This window comes from Antechinus flavipes, chromosome 2 (genome assembly GCF_016432865.1).
Source record: "Antechinus flavipes isolate AdamAnt ecotype Samford, QLD, Australia chromosome 2, AdamAnt_v2, whole genome shotgun sequence".
Taxonomy (NCBI): Eukaryota; Metazoa; Chordata; class Mammalia; order Dasyuromorphia; family Dasyuridae; genus Antechinus; species Antechinus flavipes.
In genome coordinates, this window is record NC_067399.1 from 582,655,771 (window position 1) to 582,678,708 (window position 22,938).

Here is a 22,938-nt window from a genome sequence, read left to right on the forward strand (position 1 = left end):
TCATTTCAGGAAGGTTTCATATCAGTTTATATAATTTTTAAGTTTCCAATGGCAAATCAGCCTGCTCCCTTCCTTTTGAATTCTGGTCTTAATTCATTCATCATTTGCTATATCTATAGACAAGCTCTATAAGTTATCTTGTTAATCACATTATAGCCTGGATAATACGAATTCTTCATTCACTTCTGTGTGAATAATTTTTAAAAGTGCTTTTGGATTTTTTTTCAGGAGTTATCATGTTTGAGGTCTCAATGTAATTAGCACAGTAATCTGCAAAAAGAAGCTTCTGGAAGACAGACTCTCTCCTTGGACTTTGCATTGAATCTAAATCGAAGAGGTGCATTTCTTTAGCAGGTATGCATCTCCTATTTTTAAGTCTCACATAATATTAATAGTTTCAGGATAATCAAACAAGGTTATCTTAGCTTGGAATCTTGATAATTTTGAAGTATGAATGAAAAATACCTTGTTGGAAGAGAGCTTTTAGGATGGTGCCTTGGTATATTAAATTAATTCTTTTTTGTAGTCAAGAAATTATAAGAACAGCTTTATATTTATAGGTATTAATGGGACAACAGGACAAATTAGGATCAAGGTTATTAGGAGAGTCCTGACAAGGATATGGGGCCACATATGATGATAGAATCAGTACTGATGTAGAGAAGTTTTGAAAGAGCATGGCAGAAGAGAGATGGATAGCCTTAGTGGATGGTTTTGATTTTCTTAATGAGATAAATACTAAGAACAAATAGGGTTGGGGATAATAAAAGGGCTTAAAGAAGAGGAGCTTAGGAACAGTTACTGTGGAAAGTGTGACTGTCAATCAGGCAAGAATAAAAAGGACATGATATGTGAAGCTTATTGTAAACTAAAATTATGATGATACAACACAAATTTATATTGGATTTGGTTAGCACGGTTGTGGGTTTTCCTTCAGCAACATGCAACAACATGACAGTAGGAATAGAGATATGTGATGGGTTAAAGAATGGCAAATGGGAATAATGATAAGACAAGGAAGCAAGATATTTAAGGGTATAGAAAAGTACATAATGAAAAGAGTCAACAAGAGAGACGAGACAATGAAGGAAGAAAAGTAAGGTGATATTTAGAAGAGGGATGAAGGAACTAGAGGTCCTCATAAAAATGAAGAAAGAAAAAGAAAAAGATCGAAAGACAGGTGTCTTTGAGAGGAAAGCTTCAGAATTTGAAATGATAGCAATGACAGAATTAAGGATGATGGTAAAATTTGAGGCCTGATCTTACTGAGACAGGCCCAAGAAAGTTGAAAAGACTAATGACATGAAGCACATAGATAGGGAAAAAGAAGAAGCCATTAGCTAGTGTTAAAGGCTGAGAGCTACTAGTGGACAATAATAAATAGCAATCATATGTTATAGTAAAGCACAATTTTAAAATGTTGCCAAGAATGCATCAATTTCTTATTCTGTCTCTACCATCACTTATAAAATTATCACTACAAAATAATGATGGTGATAAGAAGAGCTAATATTTATATAGTACCTACTATGTACCAGATATTATATTAAGAGTTTAAAAAATATTATAGAATTTTATCTTCATAACCATAGGAGGTTATTGTTGTTATTATCCCCATTTTATATTTAAGGAAACTAAGGCAAATAGAAGCTAAATGATTTGCCCCAAATCACACAGTAAGTATCTGAGACTAGATTTGAACCCAGATCTTTCTGATCACCTAGATGTGTATACACATATAAACATACACACGTTTTTGTGTGCATCCCTACATACCTCATTGTCTTTCTCTTCTATCCAGGTTACTTTTTGTTCATTGGCTCCAGCCACATTTGGATATTCATCTTGTGAAAATCGGACTATCTTTGGTTTCACTTTGTGAAGTACCTGAGGGGAAAAAAAATAGACATTTATATTAATCTGAACCATCAATCCATCAAACTGTCCCAATCTCATCATTTAAGAAATATCTAAAAATTCCACACCATAAAGCTTTCTTGATAATTTGATATGCAATTCACATGAATCCTTTTCAAAAAGCACATTACATACTGCCTGAACAAATTCTTATTCTAGCGATATTGAATCTTAATGATAATGAACAAATTTCCCTGCCCAACTGAGTCGATCCACTCCCTTATTCCCCATACACTTTGACCTGACCCTTTCTTCTTCTTGCTGCAGATCTGCCTTTCCCTTTCACTGTTTATCTTTTGGAACTCCCATTTTTAAATAACAAACTTCTCCAAACTTGAGATTTTCTCATCTCTTGCTCCTCACATCTTCTGAAACTTATTGAAATTTGGTTTCTCCTATATGAATCTTGGATGATCCTTTCTAGTACTATTTATACTTTTTCTCATCTCCCCAATTTGTGTGTCCTACTGGGAATATTAATGTTCTTTGTTCCCTATTAACACTTTCAAATTCTTGTTCTACTACCATTACTCAGAAAATGCTTTTCTGAGGTTCATTCTATTGAAATCCATAACCCATTTAGAATTTAAAAATTAATATTAATGGGGAAGCTAGTTGGTGTAATAGATAGAGCATCAGTTCTGAAATCAAGAGCACCCGAGTTCAAATCTGGCCTCAGAAATTTAACACTTCCTAACTGTGTGAGACCTTTGACAAGTCACTTAACCCCAATTGCCTCAGCAAAAAAAAATAGATTTGGCAAAGTCAAAAAAGAAAACAACTCCTTGAAAAACAGAATTTGTGAAATGGAAAAAAGATCCCATGAGCAAAACAACTCATTTAAAAGTTCAATTGGTCAAATGTAAAGGAAAATAAAAATCTAACTAAAGAAAATAATTCACTAAAAATTAGAATTGAACAAATGCAAGTAAATGACTCAATGAGACATCAAGAATTAGTCAAGCAAAATCAAAAAAAAAATGAAAAAATGGAAGAAAATGTAAAATACCTCATCAGAAAAACAACTGACCTGGAAAATAGATCTAGGAGAGACAATCTAAGAATTACTGGACTATTTAAAAACCATCTTTCAAGAAATCATCAAAATAAAACTATGCTGGTGTGCTATTACCAGAGGATAAAATAGCCATTGAAAGAATCCACTGATTACCTCCTGAAAAAGAACCCAAAATGAAAACTCCAAGGAATATCATAGCTAAATTTCATAATTACCAGATAAAGGAGAAAATATGGTAATCAACTAGAAAGAAACAATTCAAATATTCAGGAGCCACAATCAGGATTACTCAGGACCAAGCAGCTTCTATTTTTAAGGATCAAATGGCCTGGAATATGACATTCCCAAGGGCAAAGGTGTTTGGATTGCAACCAAAAATCAACTATCCAGAAAAATTAAACACTATTTTTCAGGGGGAAAAAAGATGGACATTCAATGAAATAGGTGAATTGCATTTATTTTTGATGAAAAGGCCAGAGATGAACATAAAATTTGATCTTCAAATACAGAACTTAAGAGAAGTATAAAAAGATGAAAAGGAAAAGAAAAAACACTATTTTAAAGGTTAAAATGTTTACATCCCTACATGGGAAGATGATATATGTAACTCTTGAGAATTGTATCTTTTGCCAAAATGTTTGTAGCAGCCCTGTTTGTAGTGGCTAGAAACTGGAAAATGAATGGATGCCCATCAATTGGAGAATGGCTGGGTAAATTGTGGTATATGAATGTTATGGAATATTATTGCTCTGTAAGGAATGACCAGCAGGATGAATACAGAGAGGCTTGGAGAGACCTACATGGACTGATGCTAAGTGAGATGAGCAGAACCAGGAGATCATTATACACTTCGACAACGATATTGTATGTGGATGTATTCTGATGGAAGTGGATTTCTCTGACAAAGAGACTTAACTGAGTTTCATTGGATAAATGATGGACAGAAACAGCTACACCCAAAGAAGGAATACTGGGAAATGAATGTGAACTATTTGCATTTTTGATTTTCTTCCCGAGTTATTTTTACCTTCTGAATCCAATTCTCCCTGTGCAGCGAGAGAACTGTTCGGTTCTGCAAATATGTATTGTATCTAGGATATACTGCAACATATTTAACATATATAGGACTGCTTGCCATCTTGGGGGGGGAGGAGGAAGGGAGGGGAAAAAACGAAACATAAGTGATTGCAAGGGATAATGTTGTGTAAAAATTATCCTGGTATGGATTCTGTCAATACAAAGTTATTATTAAATAAAATTAAATTAAAAAAAAAAAGAGAATTGTATCTTTGTTAGGGATATACTTAGAGGGTATAAGTATAATTTGACTTTATTGTAAAAATGTAAAAAAGAAACTAGGATTAAAAAAAACTTAAAAAGAAACTAGGGATGGAAAAGGGATTGTACTAAAAGAGGAGGAAAGGGGAAGTAAAATGGGGAAAATTACATCACATGAAGAGGCAAAAAAAAAAAAAAACAAAAAACAAAAAACAAAAACACCCTTTACAATTGAGAGGAGATGAGCATTGTGTGAACCTTAATCTCATTGGATTTGGCTCAGAGAGAGAATATCAGATAAGAAAAACTTGTCTCACACTATAGGGAAGTAGAAGAGGAAAGGGAAAAGAAAAGGGGAGACTAACAGAAGGGAGAACAGAAGATGACAGGGAAAATGATAAGAAACAGGGGAAGGACTGTAGAAGGGGTGGCTGTTTGAGGGAGATAGTGGTCAGAAGCAAAACATTGGGAAAGAGGAAAAAGGAGAAAGAGAAAAGTATAACTTGAGGAAAATAAGATGGCAGGAAATACAAAGTAATTTTAACTGTGAATGTGAATGGAATGAAATCTCCCATAAAATATAAGCAGATGGCAGACTGGATTAAAAGCCAGAATCCTATAATATGTTGTTTATAAGAAACACATTTAAAGCAGAGTGATACATACAGAGTAAAGGTAAAAGGCTGGAGAAGAATCTATTATGTTTCAGCTGAAGTAAAAAAATCAGGGGTAGCCATCCTGATTTCAGATCAAGCAAAAGCAAAAATTGATCTAATTAAAAGAGATAAACTACATTTTGCTAAAGGGAACCATAGATAATGAAGTAATATCAATACTAAACTTATACACACAAGTAGTATAGCATCCAAATTCCTAGAAGAGAAGAGAGTTGCAAGAAGAAACAAACACTAGATCTAATTTTGGTGACCTTATCAGCTCCCATTAGTCTAATTACACTTTTTGTATATTTGTATAAATATCTAATCTACTTTCTCTACTGATTTCCATATCACCAACTGCTTATTGGCTTTTTTCAAATTAAATGACTCAGATATCTCAAGATGGGAAAAGCAGAACTCATTATTTTCATCCCAAATTTACCTGTTTTCCAAGCTTTATTAATGTTGAACCAACATTTTTCTAGTCATAAAATTCCATTCATTCTTAACTTCTCACTGTCAGTCACCACATCCAATTAGTTGCCAACTTATTTCTATCTCCACATTATTCCTCATTTACCTTCCCTCCCTTCCCTCAAACAAATATGATTACCACTGTATTTCAGGCCTAGCCATTTCTAATCAATTCTCCCCTACAGCTGCTAAAGCTATTTAGCACAAATCTAAACATACCACTTCCCTACTCGATAAAGTCAAATGGGATTTAAAGCTCTTCACAACTTAGTGCCATCCTATCTTTCTATTCTTTTTAAACATTACTCCCCATCCATGCACTTTATGGTCCAGCTACAATATTCTACTTACTATTCCTCACACATAATTCTTCATCTCCCAATTCTATCCCTTTGAACTGGCTATTCTCTATGCATGGAATGCTCTTTCTCCTTATTTTATGTCTCTTAGTTAGACTCTCAGGCTTTCTTTAAAATTTAGTTAAAATGCCATTGTCTAAAGATTTATCCTCCCAGGTGCTAAAGCTTTTCTATCTAAAGTTACCTTGTTATCAATTGTGAATGTATTTCACAATCTATTTACATACATAAATACATATGTACATACATACATATATATAGTCTTCTCTATTAGAATATAAGCAATTTAAATTAAGGGATTATTTCCCCTCATTCCTTGTATCCTCAGGGTTTAGCAGAGAGACTAGAATATATTACATGTTTAATATATTATTCAATATACCTAAAATTTTGGCTACATGTTATGCTATATTTTATTTAAACAACATATCAAATTATTTATCTTAATTATGTCTATTGATTTCAGGTTACAGGTTCATGAAAGGCAGTTTTAAATGTTTATTTACACAACTCAGAATAAAACCAGAGGATCATAGATTTCAAGGTGAAAGGAACCATCAGAGAGACTTTACCAAGATAAAGCATTTACTAAGTGTTATAATACCAAATGCACTGATACATATAATATATGCTTTTAATGATAGTCACCTCCATGGTTGCCTTCTGATCTGAGTTACTTAAATAACTGCTTCAATTTTTAATGCTGTGGAATATGAAGTATGTGTAAAACTGTAATATATTTCATGTAGTGTAAATTAAGCTGCAAACATTTCTTAGTAATACTACACTGAATCAGGACATAAAAATACTTCATATGACAATTAGAAACAACACATTTTTGTTTTATTTTTATAGAGCTTTTTCCCAGTTTCTCTCAAAATAATACATGTAATAGAAAGACATGGAGAAGCATTTATAACAAAGTTTTAGTATATGAAATGTCATATTATAATTTCTTATCATTTTGAAATTTTTTCTGAGTTCCAAATTCAACATTTCTTTGTACTTAATTTATATTAGTTCAGCTTTAGCATTTTCTTATCAGTGTTAAATAAGTTAGACATAATCTCTCAGCAAGCACAAGGGCAGAGACATCTTGAATGCAACTGAATCACTGCACAAAAAGACAATATTGCAAGGAAACTCCGACACAGTTAGTTGAATAATATAACTAAAAACAGATTGTTGTAGGACTGTGTGATTTTCATTTTAAAAAATTATACAATAACTCAACTGATTCTTTAGCGGCTAAATCAGAACTGATCTTGCTCTCTCTCATCTTCAATAAAGCAGAATTTTCTTTTGCAATGCTTCTGTGCAAAATGTCTATAAAGGTATGAAAATGCTTAGCAGATTCTTGAGCTAGAGATTCAGTTAACTTTCTGTTGAGTGAAACAGAATGAGAATTGGCACATAAGAAAAATATAAAATAATACCAAAAGTCCATTTTACCTTTTCTATATATCTTCACTGAACAGACTACTAGTAAATTTAAAAAAAAATTAAGATTAAAATTTAAAAAAATTATATTTTTAAATTATTTAGTTAAAAAAAATCTTAATTGTAATGCTAACAAAATAAAATATTGTTTTCTCATTTTTTTAACTTTTATTTTTGAATTTCATTTTATATGATTTTAGTGAATCTGCACATTATTCCTAGATTTTGCTATCACCATTTCATGTCTTCCAATATTTCTTAGTATTCTTCATAATTGTCATTTCTTGTATTACATTAGTGTTCCATCATATTTATATATTACAATTTGTTTAGCCATTTCCCAATCATTGTAAAAATGTGATGTCTTCAGTCCTTTGCTATACAAATAAAACTACATTTAACATTTTTCATAGATAAATCATTTTTCATGTCAATAATATGTTTAGGATATAATTTCAAAATTCAAATAACTAGATCAAAGGGAATGAACAATTTTGTAGAACTTAAACTGTATATTTTGTATTATTTTCTAAAAAGGTTACATTATTACCAAAAGGATTGTTTCTTCACAATCCCACTAATATGTAATTTTGCCCATTGTTTTGAAATAAATTATGGAATATAAAGTAGTCTGAACACACCCTATAACTCAATGCATAGTATCATACTTCCTTTATGTTAAAAAAAAACTATTTACAAAAATATAGAATACTCACTGAGGTAAAGCAGAAAATAGATAACCTAAATTATCTTTAATTTTTTCATATGAACTTATTTTCTTTAATAATAGCATCAACTGCCTTATAAAAGGGAACCCAAAACAGATGGATTCACATATTAATTATTCTATATAAGGAACAAATAACCCTATATATAAGCTACTTTCATAAGTGCAAAGAATGATTTCTAATTCAATGAGACTAATATGGTTTTGATTGTTAGACCTGAAAAAGGCAGACAAATAAAACTACAGTCCAATATTTTTATTCTTTTTGAAGAACCTAAACATTTATTTAAAGCTTTTTATTTTCAAAATATATGTATAGTTTCCAACATTCACCCTTGCACAATTTTTTCTCCCTCCCTTTTATTATCCCATCCCTTCCTTTAGATAGCAAGTAATCCAATATATGTTAAACATATGCAATTCTTCTATACAGATTTCCACAATTATCATGCTGCACAAGAAAAATGAGATTAAAAGGAAAAAAAATAAGAAAACAAAAAACAAGCAAACAACAAAAAAGAGAAAATACTATATTGTGATCCAAACTCATTCCCTATAGTCCTCTCTCTGGGTTTAGATGACCCTCTCCACCACCACAATCCAATATTATTGATAAATATCATTGTAAAATCTTAAATATTGAAAAGTACTTTCTTATATAAAATTCCTTGATTATAACATTATTTCCTACTGCATAGGTTTTTTTTTTTTTTTTTTTTTTTTTTTTTTTTACAAATCTAATATTTTCTCTTGTTGAATCTTCTCCTAGGGACATCTCTGTCCTTATAGGGTTGATAGGGGAATGATGGAGGAAGTGCAGACTATGAATGTGCAACATTCCATATGTCAGCCTTTTTTGAGAGGTTGGTTAGTTGTTTTTTAATATAAAGTTCATAGTAATATTTTAGCCATAATACATTAAAAAAGAAAACCCAGCTTTTTTGCTATTATCAAAAATAGCTGGACAAGACATATGAAATACAAAAATAAGCAAAATAAAAAATTACTTATTGTAGAGGACCGCAGATAGTAGAGAACTCTGGGAAAAGTATACTTGAAGCAAGGATACTTACAGCAGGGTGTTTACTCAGTGTGACTGATGAGATAATGGTTCTCTAGTTCACATATACTTAGTGTGATGTAATGATGTAATCACTCTAGTTGATATATACTTAAGTGTGATATGGTGATGTAATAGTTCTACAGTTAGCACATACTCAGTGTGCTGTAGTGATGTAATTGTACTAAGGTATTTAAGGGCTGAGAGTACTTGAAATAGAGAGACTCCCAGCTCTTGACCATCCTCATGGTGGCTCTCCTGCCTTCATCACTTCTCCACCTGAGATCAAGGCCCATCCAAAGAAAGGTAGTCCTGACACTACAACTTATAACATGACTTCAATATTAAAATCAAAGACCCTGTTATTAAAGATATAACATAAATTCACATCTTATTTGATTCAAAGTAAATGGAATAAACAAATATTTTTAGAATTATATATACATGAACAGTATCTTCAACAAAAGGATTTAAACCAACAAAAAAACATGACAAAAAGTTTTGTCCTCTTTTTCCTTTTAAGAAATACTTTTATATACCTCATTCTAAATAAGGCAAGAAATAAACTATGTCCTTAAAAGTATACCAGTTCACTCAGAATGTCATAACTTCTGTCAGCCAAAGGAACTGCATGGAGTTATATGGAATATGTCATAATTCCTTAGCTTCTCAAGGACAGGAATATTTTGCTTTTTGCTTTTGTATCCCTGGTGTTTAACATAGTGCCTAGAATATAGTAGGCACTTAAAAATGTTTGTTGAAGGACTGGCTCGCTATTTTCAGTCATTGAAATAAAAAAGCTCTATGTTAGTTAATTTTAATGAAGTTTTTTTGAAAAATTCTTTGATGATTCTTTGGAAAGGTTAGGGAAAGAGCCAAATTGGGAAATAATGATTAAGTAAAAACAAAATTAATAACAATTTACCTTAAAAAATAAATTTTTTTCCAGATTGTGGCACAGTATAAAGCAGGGGTCCTCAAACTTTTTAAATAGGGGCCAGTTCACTATCCCTCAGACTGTTGGAGGGCCAGACTATAATAAAAACAAAAACTTTGTTTTGTGGGCCTTTAAATAAAGAAACTTCATAGCTCTGGATGAGGGGGATAAATGTCTTCAGCTGTCGCATCTGGCCCGCGGGCAGTAATTTGAGGACCCCTGGAAAGGGTATTGCATTTTACTGGGTTCAAATACTAGATTTTCTACGACTATACATTCAAATACAGCACAAAAAGACTGTAGGTTTATTCTATAATAAGAAGAAAAATCTTGGAGAAACAAAGCTACTCACAATATGAAAGACTGAGAATTGAATATGGCAAGGAGTATATTAAGACATATAACCTGACATAGGAAATGCATTCAAGGCAGAATTCTCTTAATTCCCCAACTGGTGGGGGGGAAAGGGGGAGAGGGGGAAAGTGACTTATGTCTAGACTACTCTTTCATTTCCAGGTAGGGATACCTTATCAAAGGACATTATTGTTAAATCTCTTATTATTCACTAAAATGCATTGCTTTTTAGCAGCAAAATCTAGTTTTGATTTTAACTTAGTTTGTAAGATCAAAATATTTTCATTTACATGATAGGAATGAGAAAAGGAAATAGTTCCTTTGGTTAGAATGATGTAGGGATTCATAGACAATGAAATCAAGGAAGAACTAAGGCTACTGCCTACTTTGTGTAAACAAATTTAAAACTTAACATAGATTACGTTATCAGATGATTCTACAAAGAGTAGAAAAAAAGCAAAGCAAAGCCATGATTGCACCACCAAAGGTATGCTAAATTCCAATATTTATAGGTAGAAAGGAGAGAAAATTCTTTTTTTTTTTTTAATGTACTTATTTATTTAAAACTTAAATGCAAAATAAGAAAACAAAAGAAAAAGGCAGAAAAAGGGAAAAAAAGAAAAACATCTTCATGTGCCTAGCAGAATATTAGGGAGGATTCAAAATATGTAAAAACAAATGTCCATTTCAAGAAAGATATATAATAAAAGAAGATAATTGTATTCATGACTGTCCATTTCTTTGCTTCCTTGTAAGTTTTCTTTTGTTCTCTACTGTTCACTTTTTACTTTGTTCTCCTCCCTTCTACTTCCTCTAAGAAGGCTTCAGTTAAGCACAGATATATTTATATACACACACACACACACATAAACACACTCATATGTACATACATGCAAAGGCACACACATATGTACACAGATGCACATACACATAATACCTAAAATAATATTAATATGGTTGACATATAATGTAGATTTCTCTCTTGACTGAATCTTTAGTTTAGTTTGACTTTGTCTGAGATCAATGATTATACCCTAATTTTTTCCCTAATAAATTCTCCTCCTGATCATTGTTATTGTGTTTGCTTATATCACTTATTTCCTATCCTTGATAACTTTTCAACTTTACTTCCATCCATTAACTTGCCTTGCTATTACTTAACCTCCTCATCCCATGGATTACTCCATTTCTCTCCCTTTTCATCGCCACCCCCATTAATCTATATACCTTATTCCACTCATGTTAATCTATACATCCTTCTATATCAAACCTTATGCTAAGGGCTACCAGCCCTCCTCCCCCATTTAATTCCTCTGTCTTGATTTTTACCCTTGCAATCACCTCATCTGTGTAGCATAGTTACTGTTTTTACCTTTTCATATATGGTTTTGCTTTTGGGAGAAAAATCATACTCAACTCTTACACAAATCTTTTTTTGGATTATCCAATTACTAATGTCAGTCTTAGATATATGGTTTACACTTCCACATATAAAACATTAACAGTTTGTCCTTATTGAATTCCTTGAAATTATTCTTTGATGATGGCTCTTATATGTTAAATTTTCTATTTAGCTAGGATTTGTTTGAGACAAAAATCCTAAAAATCTGACTTCACTGAATACCCATTTTTAAAATTCAATATTATAATTAATTTTGCTGGACATAATATTTTCAACTGTAAGCCTAGTTCTTTTGATTGTCAATATACAGTATTCTAGCTTTTTATTGTAGCCACTAATAAATCTTGTGCAATTCTAATTAGCTCCAGCTTATTTGAATTGTTTGTTTTTTTGTTATTGTTGCTTATAAAATTTTCTCTTTAAAGAATTGACTCAAATTTATAAGAAATCAAACCATAATCCAAATGCTAAATGGTCAAAGGATATGAACAATTTTCAGATGAAATTAAAATCATTTGTAGTCATATGAAAAGGTACTCTAAATTACTATTGACTGGAGAAATGCAAATTAAGACTACTCTGAGGTACCACTTCACACCTCTCAGAATGATTAAAATGACAGGAAAAGATAATGACAAATGTTGAAGGGCATGTGGGAAAACTGGGACACTGATGCATTTTTGGTGGATTTGTGAATTGATTCAACCATTCTTGGAGAGCAACCATGCCCAAAGGCATATCAAACTGTGAACACCTTTTGATTTAGCAGTGTTTCTACTGGGCTTGTATCCCAAAGAGATCATAAAGAAGGGAAAGGGATCCATATGTGCAAAAATGTTTGTGGCAGCCTTTTTGTAATGGCAAAAAACTGGAAACCGAGCGGATGTCCATAATTGGAGAATGGCTGAATAAGTTATGATATATGAATGTTATGGAATATTATTGTTCTGCAAGAAAAGACCAGCAAGATGATTTCAGAGAGGCCTGGAGAAACTCACATGAACTGATGCTAAGTGACATGAACAGAACTAGGAGATTATTGTACACAGCAACGAGAAGACTATACAATGATCAGTTATGATGGACTTAGATATCTTCAACAATTAGATGAATAAAGCCAGTTCCAATGAGCTAGTGATGGAGAGTCATTTGCACCAGAGAGAGGGTTATGGCAATTGAGTGTAGATCACAACATAGCATTTTAACCTCTTTTTGTTGTTGCTTGCATGCATTTTGTTTTCTTTCTCATTTTTTTCCTTTTTGATCTGATTTTTCTTGTGCAGCATGATATTTGTGGAAATATGTATAGAATTGCACATATTTAACATATACTGGATTTCTTGCCATTTAGGGAAGGGGGGTAGAGGAGAGGGAAAACATTTGGAACACAAAGTTTTGCAGGGTGAATGTTGAAAATTATGCATATGTTTTGAAAATAAAACTTTAATAACAAAAAAAATTACTCTTTAATTTGGAGGTTTGGAAATTTATCAGTGACATTCCTATATGTTTTCCTTGTAGGATCTCTTTGACTGGTAGATTTTTTATATTTCTATTTTCCCCTTTCTATCACTTCAGGACAATTTTCTTTTAATTATTTCTTGTAGTATTGTGTCAAGGTTCTTTATTTTGGTTATATATTTCAGAAGTCCAATTATTCTTATGTTTTCTCTTCTTCATCTGTTCTCCAGTTCTGTTGTTTTTTTTTTTTTTATATATTTCACTTTCTCTTCTATTTTTTCATACTTTATATTTTCTTTTATTATTTTTTGGTCTCCTATAACTTCACTGGCTTCTCCTTATCTAATTCTAATTTTCAAAGAGTCATTTTCTTCTTTAAGACTTTGGATCTCCTTTTTTAGTTGGTTTTCTTTTCATGATCTCGTTTTCCTTGGATGTTGTTTGTTTTTGTTTGTTTGTTTGTTTGTTTTTAGTTTTTCCTCAATCTCTCATGATTTTTAAATTTTTTAAAAAGTTTTTTTAAGTCTTTTTTGAATTTTCCTATAATTTTTTTTGAATATGTAACCATTTAACACCCTTTGGGACAGAAGAAGTATTTTTTTAAACTTCAGTATCTTCTAAAGATGAACCTCAGTCTTCTATATCCCCATAGTAACTTTCTCCTGTTCATTTTTTTCTCCCATTTTTTAAAAATAAGGATTTATTAGTGTAATCACCTCTAGTTCTGGAGTGTGTGTGTTTGTGGGAAAGGTGCCTCTAGCATCATTTCTCTCCCTCTGAACCCCAAATCAAGAACTCTGCCCTATAAATGCCTGCAGCTAAGCAGGATACTACTCCACTGCTTTACACTCACCAGGTAGGTGCTGGTTCTCATCTATGGTACTGTCTCTACAGCATAGCTGGGCCTGGCAATCCTTATCAGCAATCTTATTAGATTCAGACTCCTGAGTCCCCACACTGTTCATGACATGAACATTCCTGTGGGTCAGGCAGAGGTTACCTCTGAACCTGGCTTGCCCCAGGACTTCTCTAGCTGTTAGCCTGGAGCTGTTCTATCCTGAGTTCCTGGGACCATGGATGAGTTTTCAGATTTTCTGCAGTTATCAGGATAATCCCTCTTCTGGCCCAAATCTTGTTTTCCACCAGTTATGTTCACCCTAAGGCACAATTTTTTTTGTGTGTGTGTGTTGTGTGTGTGTGTGTGTGTGTGTGTGTGTGTGTATAAATCTGGGGAAATTAGAATTTTCTGACCTATTCCACTCTTTTCTAACAAAGTTCTACTATAAAGTTTCTTTAAAAAACTTTAATCTTTGTTTCCTGATGTTTTAGTAGTCTAAAAGCCACTAATAATCATGAATGGACAATACTATAAGCAATTGCTGGTCTATTGGATGCATGCAAGGGCTAAGGAGGGAATGGTATGAATGAAGGAGTTTTCAAATACCCTTTTATGTAACTGGAACACAGATATAATGTTCCAACATCAGTCAGAATGAAATATTTATTTTTCTCTTTTACAAGCAGAGAACTAGCCCATAATCCACAAAAATTTTGCTGCTATTCCCACCACCTTAAAAATGTTTTATATACTTTACCCATGAAATACTCTTTTTACACTTTTCCATAGAGGCATCATAGCAGGTGATTTTTGAGAATGATGCCTTCTACTACAGTAGTACCACCACCCCAAATTAATCTAGTTTGGATTTCTGGTCCTGTGGTGTCAAATACTAAAGCACCATGCCAGCAGATGATGTGATTGGGAAAAAAACAAAACAAAACAAAACAAAACCTTTCTGCGCCTTTTTTTCTGTTTATAATAGTTTCTGTATTTGTAGTAATGACTTTCATGGGAGTATAGGTAAACTACATTCATTCCAGCTTTCATCACATCTTTTAACTTTTCCATGGAATGGAAACATAGACCAAATAGGAAGAATATTCTGGCTTTTCTGGATTATTGGACTCTGAGTTAGGATCCAGATAACACATTTTACAGCAAAGTATCCTCTATGGCAAGAAACTGCTGGTTCTGAACAAAATCAGATGCTACTTCACTGAGTGATCAGGCTATTATTACAATTCTCCAACGAACTCTAAATAAGAAACTGTTTCCTGGTATATTGCTCCTCTCTGTATATATAGTGTTGTTACAGACATTTTGCTATATTCTGTCAATTTTATTTCTGCTTCCTTTATTATTATATTATAAAACAATATTTATTAATTAAACAATTATTAAATAATTATTATATTATTAAACAACAATATTGTTAATAGTATTGGAGGTATTCTTTGGTTTGTTAATTTCTTTGATCTATTTTAAAATTTCTTTGTTGGATTTTGGTAGTTTTACTTTGGGGGCACATCTTTTTTTGAGAGTCATGCTGGTGTTTTTTACATCCTCTCTATTGTCTCAGAAATACAGTAGCTCCTTTTTTCTTTAGTTATTTTTATAACTTTTGTCAGTTTATCTTAATTTTAAAGGATAGGGAATAGCTTCTGGAGGAAGATATTATGTGTCCTCCTACCACATGAGTGGCTATATCACCAAAACAGAATGCATCTTTTAAGAACTGCCCTCCTGTGGTAGTCTCTCTCTTTCTAGCTGCATCTAGAAAGAATAAATTCAGGTCCTGCTCACCCATAGCATAGATATCATGAGCTGAAATGGATAAGAGGAAAGGTTACCTGCTGCTCCTCTTCCTCCCTTTTGTACTCTCTGGCCCCAAGAATTGTATTTGGGATTTTATTTCACTTGTTTCTTTTAATTTTAGGTACAGGTGGTAGAATTCCCAACAAACCCAGACTCAAACTATGGTGATTTTGGAGGAAGGATTCCAGACCAGATGTTACAGCCAGCAAAAAAAGCCCCGAAAAACCAGAATGCCTGGAACTTAAGACCAAAGTTTTATTTTATTTTTTAAATTTGGAACTTGGTTTGCACATGCTATTTAGGAACTGAGCTAAACTGTGATTCTACTTCCCCAAACAAACACAAGTTTTTTGTATGTTTTTTCTTATTATATAAAATCCAATCTGACTGTTAATTTGTGGTTAAGTGAAATTGGGATTCAGGAGACCCCTAAAATTGAAGAAATACTATTGGTGAAGATTGGAGCCAATGGCAAGAAACCCTCTGGACCCTCATTTATACTTCAGAGCAGTGGAGGAAGGGTGAAAATGTAAGAGATGATGTAGAACAGGGGAGTCATTTTTATACAAAGTTGTTACTTGGCAAATAATAAGTGAAAGAGTAAGAGGGCAAGGTATTCAAGTGTAGAGAATATCTACCACAAAATTAAGATCACTAATGGCTTCTCCTTCCCACATTATCAAATGGTATATTCATAAATAATGAAGACTAATTTTCATAATGAGCTAATTACAAGCAAAAATCCAAGAACTTACTATCATTAGACACTTTAAAATGTTTGTTGAATTGACCCACTTAAAATAATAAAAAAAGATTCCTTTTTAAAAGGATTGAGTAGTTTGCTTTTGTTTTGAATTATCTTTTTAGTAACATTCTATGTCATTGCTCCTATCCATCAGCACAAACAATTGGATATTAAATATTACAAATATTTTCTCAGCCTTTACTTACTTCCATCTCAGACAAACAAGGGTACCATCTTCCCTACCATTTGCTAGTATGGAACGGCCATCAAGTGAAAATGCCAGTGATCGAATTCCTTGTGCCTGGTAAGAATGGCAGTGAATCTGAGCAAATGTTTCCTGAATGGTTAAAGAAACAGCATTTAAAAAGCATAAATGTTTCTATTTCACTGTATGTTTTATTAATGGCATGATATACACATTTATTTTTCTTTTGTTACTGTGAATTATTCATTCAAATACAGATTACAGTAAATCCTAGATTCTTAAATTTGGGGGATATGGAATATTAAAATTGAGTCTTTGGAATAAGTTGTTCCTAATAATTTTGTTTTATTACTAGTTACTTAGAAATATTAAACATTTAACCCGATGACAATTCAAAATGAAATTCTTTCATATTTATTATTTTAACAATATATTTGTGACATTGGAAGGAAAAGAAATTATTATTCTCAAAACATATCTGGGAAAAATTGAGGCATGAAAAAGTTTAATGATTGATTGACAGTTATACATTAATAAAAGAACTAGAACTAAAACTCAGCATGCCAGTCTCCCAATTCAAGATTCTATTTAAACTAAATTGATAACATAATGGTGACATGATGTAACAGAAAGAACAGAAGTCTTGGAATCAGAAGAATGAGGTTTATATACACTGCCCTCCCCTCTTCTCTTTCCCTTTCTCTTTGTTTCTTTCTTCTCTCCTCCTTGTCTTTTCTCTCTGTATACAGTCTCCCTTAATGACCCATCTACTCTTTGAGTTTAGCAGTCAACTTCTATCCAGAGGCTCTTAAAAGTTATATCTCCACCCCATCCTCTGCCTATAGTAAGAATTCCATATTTCCAACTAATAGATGTGTCCATTTGGATATTTTACTAAAACTTTAAAGCCAATATAGCATGAACAGAGTCTTTTGCCCCTCCATATGGATGGCACCATCATTCTCCCAGTCCCTTCTATGTTTTTTACCTTAGAGTTATCTATGACTCTTACATTTTGTTCTTGTATCACATCTAATCCATTTTATTTCTAAAATGTCTTTCACATCTGTCTCTTCTCTTTCTCACTTCAACTTCAACTTAATTCAGACCCTATTCTTTCTTTTAAACCTAAACTATTATACTAATCTACTGATTTTCTCTTTCCAATACATCCTTCATGCTACTGCCCCACTATGACACGCTATTACTGTAGCTCCCCATTACTTCTAAAATAAAATACAAACCCCTCATTTTTACTTTCAAAGACCCTTATAACCTGGCAGACTTCCCTCCTTTTCCAGTTTCTTACACTTTAATCCTCTCCCTTCTTAACATTTCTGACTTCAAGTTTTAGCTTTCTGCAAGAAGCTTTTAGTAGTCCTGCTTAATTTTAGTGCCTTACCTACCTCCAATTTACCAGAAAGAGAGAAAGAAAGAAAAGGATAAAGAAGAAGAAAAGGAGGAAAAGGAAGAGGAGGATAAGGAGGAGAGAAACATAGAAACAGAGAAAATCAAATTTATAAGAATAAGAGCCATTTCCCAGATAGATGTGATTAGACAAAATTAAAGGATATAGTTTTCAGAGAAATAAATTCAAATGATCAATTTTTGTTATTCAGTTATTTCAGTCATGTCCAATTCTTTGTGACCCCATTTGGAGTTTTCCTGGCAAAGAAATTGGTATGGTTTGGCATTTTGTTCTCTAGTTCATTTTAGAGATAAGGAAGCTGAGGTGACTTGCCCAGGGTTACATAGCTAGTGTCTGAGGCTGGATTTGCACTCATATGCTCCTGATTCTAGGCCTAGCGTTCTATCTACTATGTCATCAGCGCATATGAAATATATTCTAAATCATTAATAATTTTAGAAAATACAAATTCATACAACTCTTGAGATATCTCATACCCATCAGATTGGAAAAGTTGAGCAAAAAAAGGAAAATGACATACTAGAGAAGTTAGAAAATAGGTACATTAATGCATCATACATAGAGCTATGAACTAATCCAATAATTTTGGAAAGCAATTTGGAACTATATCCAAAAATCTACTAAACTTAACTATCTTTTGATCCAGTAATGCTGCTACTGGGACTATACTTCAAAGATAACAAAAAGGAAAAGGACCAAATATTTTAAAAACTATTTCTTGCAGCTCTTTTCATGGTGGCAAAGAATTGAAAAAGGGAATAATGTGAATAAGTTTTAGAATATGATGGGAATATTGTACTGTAAGACACTTGGTGGTATAGTGAAGAGAATGAGGAGCCTGGAAGCCAGAAGACCCGAGTTCAAATTTGGCCTCAGATACTTAGTAGCTGTGTGATCTTGAGCAAGTCACTTAACATGGTTGCCTAAAAAGCTGGTGTTAATTTCCCTTTTGTTGGGTAGGATTAAGGGGATGGTTTCAAAGAAATCTAGGAAGTCTTTTTTTTTTCCCACTTAATAGTATTTTATTTTTTCCAATTACATGTAAAAATAGTTTTCAACATTGATTTTTATAGGATTTTGAGTTCCAAGTTTTTCTCCCTTCCTTCTTCTCCTCCCCCAAATAGCAAGTAATCTGAAATAAGTTATACATATACAGTCACATTAAACGAATTTCCACATTAATCTATCATGAAAGAAGAATCAGAACAAAAAGAGGAAACCATAAGAAATAAAAAAACAAAAACAAAAAAAGTGAAAATAGTATGCTTCAATCTGCATTTATACTCCATAGTTCTTTTTCAGGGTGTATAGATCGTTTTCCATTAAGAGGTTTTTGGAATTGTCTTAGATCAATGTATTGCTAAGAGCTAAATTTATCATGGTTGATCATTGCACAATATTGTCATTATTGTATACAATATTCTCCTGATTCTGCTTATTTCACTCAATATCAGTTTATATAAGTTCAGGTGTTTCTGAATATGCCCTTTGGGAATAGTTCCAAATTTGCTCTCTAGAATACTCACAATTCCATTCACAATACATTAGCTTTCCAATTTTACCACATCTCCAATTTTATCATTTTCTTTTTCTGTCATATGATGACTATATGACCAATATGATAGTTATGAGGCAATAGCTCAGAGTAGTTCAGCCTTTATCAGAAACATTGGCTATATATAAAAACTATTCCCCATCTTCCTGTTTTCTTTCTAATCTTAGTTGCACTGATTTTGTTTGAGTTTTAAGATTTGATATAATTAAAATTATTCATTTTGCATTTCATATTTATAATGTTATCTATCTTTTGTTTGGTCATAAATCCTTCATTTCTCCACAGATCTGACTATTCCTTCCTCTCCTTATTTATGTATGGTACCACCCTTTATTTCTAATTCATATATTCATTTTGAGTGTGTATAAGGTGTGAAATATTGGTCCATGCCTCATTTCAGCTACATTATTTTCTAATTTTTCCTGCAGTTTTTTTTTCAAATAGTGAATTCTTATTCCAGATACTGGAGTCTTTCCAATGATAGATTATTAGAGTCATTTACAACTGTGTCATGAGCACTTAACCCATTCCACTGATCCACTATTCTATATCTTAGCCAGTATCAAATAGCTTTGATAATGTTGCTTTATAATTTTAGCTCTGGTATAGCTAGACCAACTACTTTGCATTTTAAAAATTAATTTCCTTGATATTATTACTGATTTGTTATTCCAGATGAATTTTGTTATTTTTTTCTAGCTCAGTAAAATAATTTTTGATAGCTTGATTGATATGGCATAAAAAAAGTAAATTAATTTAGGTAGAATTGTCATTTTTATTATATTAGATCAGCCTATCCATGAGCAATTGATATTTTTCCCTTTGTTTAGATCTGTCTTTGCATAAAAAGAATTTTGTAATTTTGTTCATATAGTTCCTGGGATTGTCTTGGCATGCAGACTCTTAAATATTTTAATTGTATGTAGTTATTTTTAATGGAATTTTTCTTTCTATTTCTTGCTTACTGGGCTTTATTGGTAATATATAGAAATCCTGATGATTTATGTGGATTTATTTTATATCCTGAATCTTTACTAAAGATATTATTTCAAGTAATTTCTTAGTTTATTCTCTAGGATTCTTTAATCTTATCTGCATCATATCATCTGCAAAAAGTGATAGTTTTTGTTTCTTCAGTAGCTATTCTAATTTCTTCAATTTCTTTTTCTTCTCCTGTTGCTAAAGCTAACATTTCTAGTACAATATTAAATAATAGTGGTAATAATGGGCACCCTTATTTTACCCTTGCTCTTTTAGCTTACCCCTATTACATGTAATGCTTACTAGTTTTAGATAGATGGTATTTATCATTTTAAAGAAAACTTCATTTAATTATATATTCTATAGTATTTTTTAATAGGAATGGGTGCTGTATTGTATAAAAAACTTTTTTTTTTTGCATCTCTTGGGATAATCATTTGATTTATGTTAGTTTTCTTATTGATATAAAAACTTAAGAAGTTTTATATGATCTTTTTCAAATTATAGTGAACAGAACTAGGAAGACAATTTACACCACAATATTATAAAGATAAATATCTATGAAAGACAGGAATTCTAATCAACACAATGACTAATTACAACAGTAGAGGACTCATGATGAAACATGCTATCCACTTCCAGAGGAAATTCAATGAAGTTTGGTGAAGGATACTAATTTTTTTCTTTTTTGCCACAGCTAATAAGAAAATTTTTTGCTTAACCATATGTATTTTTTAACAGTTGTTTTTCTTGTTTCCTCAATAAGGAAGATAGGAGGGAAGAAAATTAGAAAATAAAATTGAATTTTAAAAAGTCATATTAATTGTGAATAAAAAGAAATCAAGAAAATTTAAAATCTTCAACAAAATACAATCCAAGTTTAAGGGGTTGTAAAAGCTAAGTTATTTTCCCCCTCCTTTCCAAATTCCCTAATAGTATTTGCTTCTTAAGCAAATATACTTATTTTCCCTTGGAGCTATTAAGGGCTTTATGCTAATATCGATATTTACCAAATTATTAATATCACGGATACTCAGTATTCCATCTTTGGCTGTTGATGCTAACCACTTGCCATGAGATGATAGGCTCAATATTCCAGTTCCAAAATGTCTGGTTTGCATTTTGATCTTTGGTTGGAGAACTACAACTTCACTATTCTGTAAACAAAGAAAATACCAAATTGCATTTAAGAAAACAGAAATAATTCTTATGGCTTATAAGAAAAAAAACACATATTCTTGTTGACAATTGGATCACTGACATTAAAGAAAAAGAGGCAGCAAGGTGACTCAGTGGATAGAGCCTTAGGTCAGGTATTAATATGACCTGAATTCAAATTAAGCTTCAGATATGTATTGGCTTTGTGACCCTGGGCAAGACATTTAACCTCGGTTGACCTTAATGGAGAATGAAATAATCAATTGCTTCAGTATCTTGGCCAAGAAAACCCTTGGATAGTACTATCATGATATGGTCTATCACCAAAAGTTGGACATAACTGGACAACCAACAACCAGAAAAATTTCAACAAGAACAACTATAGCAAAACCCCACCCAAGTTTCAATATGAAATACACAGGTACACATGATTGTATGACCTAATAAATAAAGTCTATTGCTTTTTTCAATGTTGTTTCCTTCTGAGTTCTCAAAAATTTGTTTCATGCTTCATTCAAAGTGTATTTTTCAGACAAAACCATTTTTGGTTAGGTCAGTGCTTAAAGTTTATTCCTACTTTTTCTCCAATTTTGAAGGCCAATTTTCAATACTACTTCATTAACTGAAATATCTGTTAAAGGAATCAAAAGAAACCAAATGGATTACAAATCTTTTACAGATCCTAATAGACCAAATTATATTGTAAAATCAATTATCACTCACAAGATTAAACTTTAATATCTAAAGTAGGAGTCAGCAAACTTTGTGAAGGAGAGGTGTCTATTCTTCTGGTATGAGAAACTTTGAAAAAATTCTCATACATTTCACTAATTACAAAAGCATATAAATGAAAAAGTGCCTCTTTTAAAGTGAAAATTATTATCCCCTTCTCCTTTGTAATTGCTGAATTACAACAGCATAAATATATTCTCAGAATGACCCTCTCTTCTACCTCTACATAGAATCTGACATTAATCACAATCCCATCTAATGCCTTAATGGTACTGTTTGGGCTTCCTTTGGGTAGGGGCAGTAAGGGATGGGAGCAGACAATATGGGGAGACGAATAAATGAAAGAAAAACATTTATTACTGAGAGTACTGTGGGTTTCTTCCTCTCCACT

At 32.1% G+C, this 22,938-nt stretch overlaps 1 protein-coding gene and 1 long non-coding RNA gene across 2 annotated transcripts in view; one reads left to right on the forward strand and one right to left on the reverse strand.

Annotated features, from left to right (window-relative positions):
* The window catches only part of LOC127551554 (cilia- and flagella-associated protein 43-like), a 212,722-nt gene that overhangs the window by 92,356 nt on the left and 97,428 nt on the right, over positions 1–22,938 (reverse strand). Inside the window, exons 16-19 of the mRNA XM_051981358.1 lie at positions 21,668–21,814; positions 16,694–16,824; positions 6,940–7,087; positions 1,777–1,887 (exon numbers count right to left, since the gene is read on the reverse strand). Coding sequence (XP_051837318.1) covers positions 1,777–1,887; positions 6,940–7,087; positions 16,694–16,824; positions 21,668–21,814 — 537 coding nt within the window. The remainder of the gene's footprint in view (positions 1–1,776; positions 1,888–6,939; positions 7,088–16,693; positions 16,825–21,667; positions 21,815–22,938) is intronic.
* LOC127551557 (uncharacterized) lies at positions 235–5,170 on the forward strand. The gene is made up of 2 exons (XR_007951122.1): positions 235–354; positions 1,802–5,170. It is a non-coding gene; the product is annotated as an uncharacterized LOC127551557 (long non-coding RNA).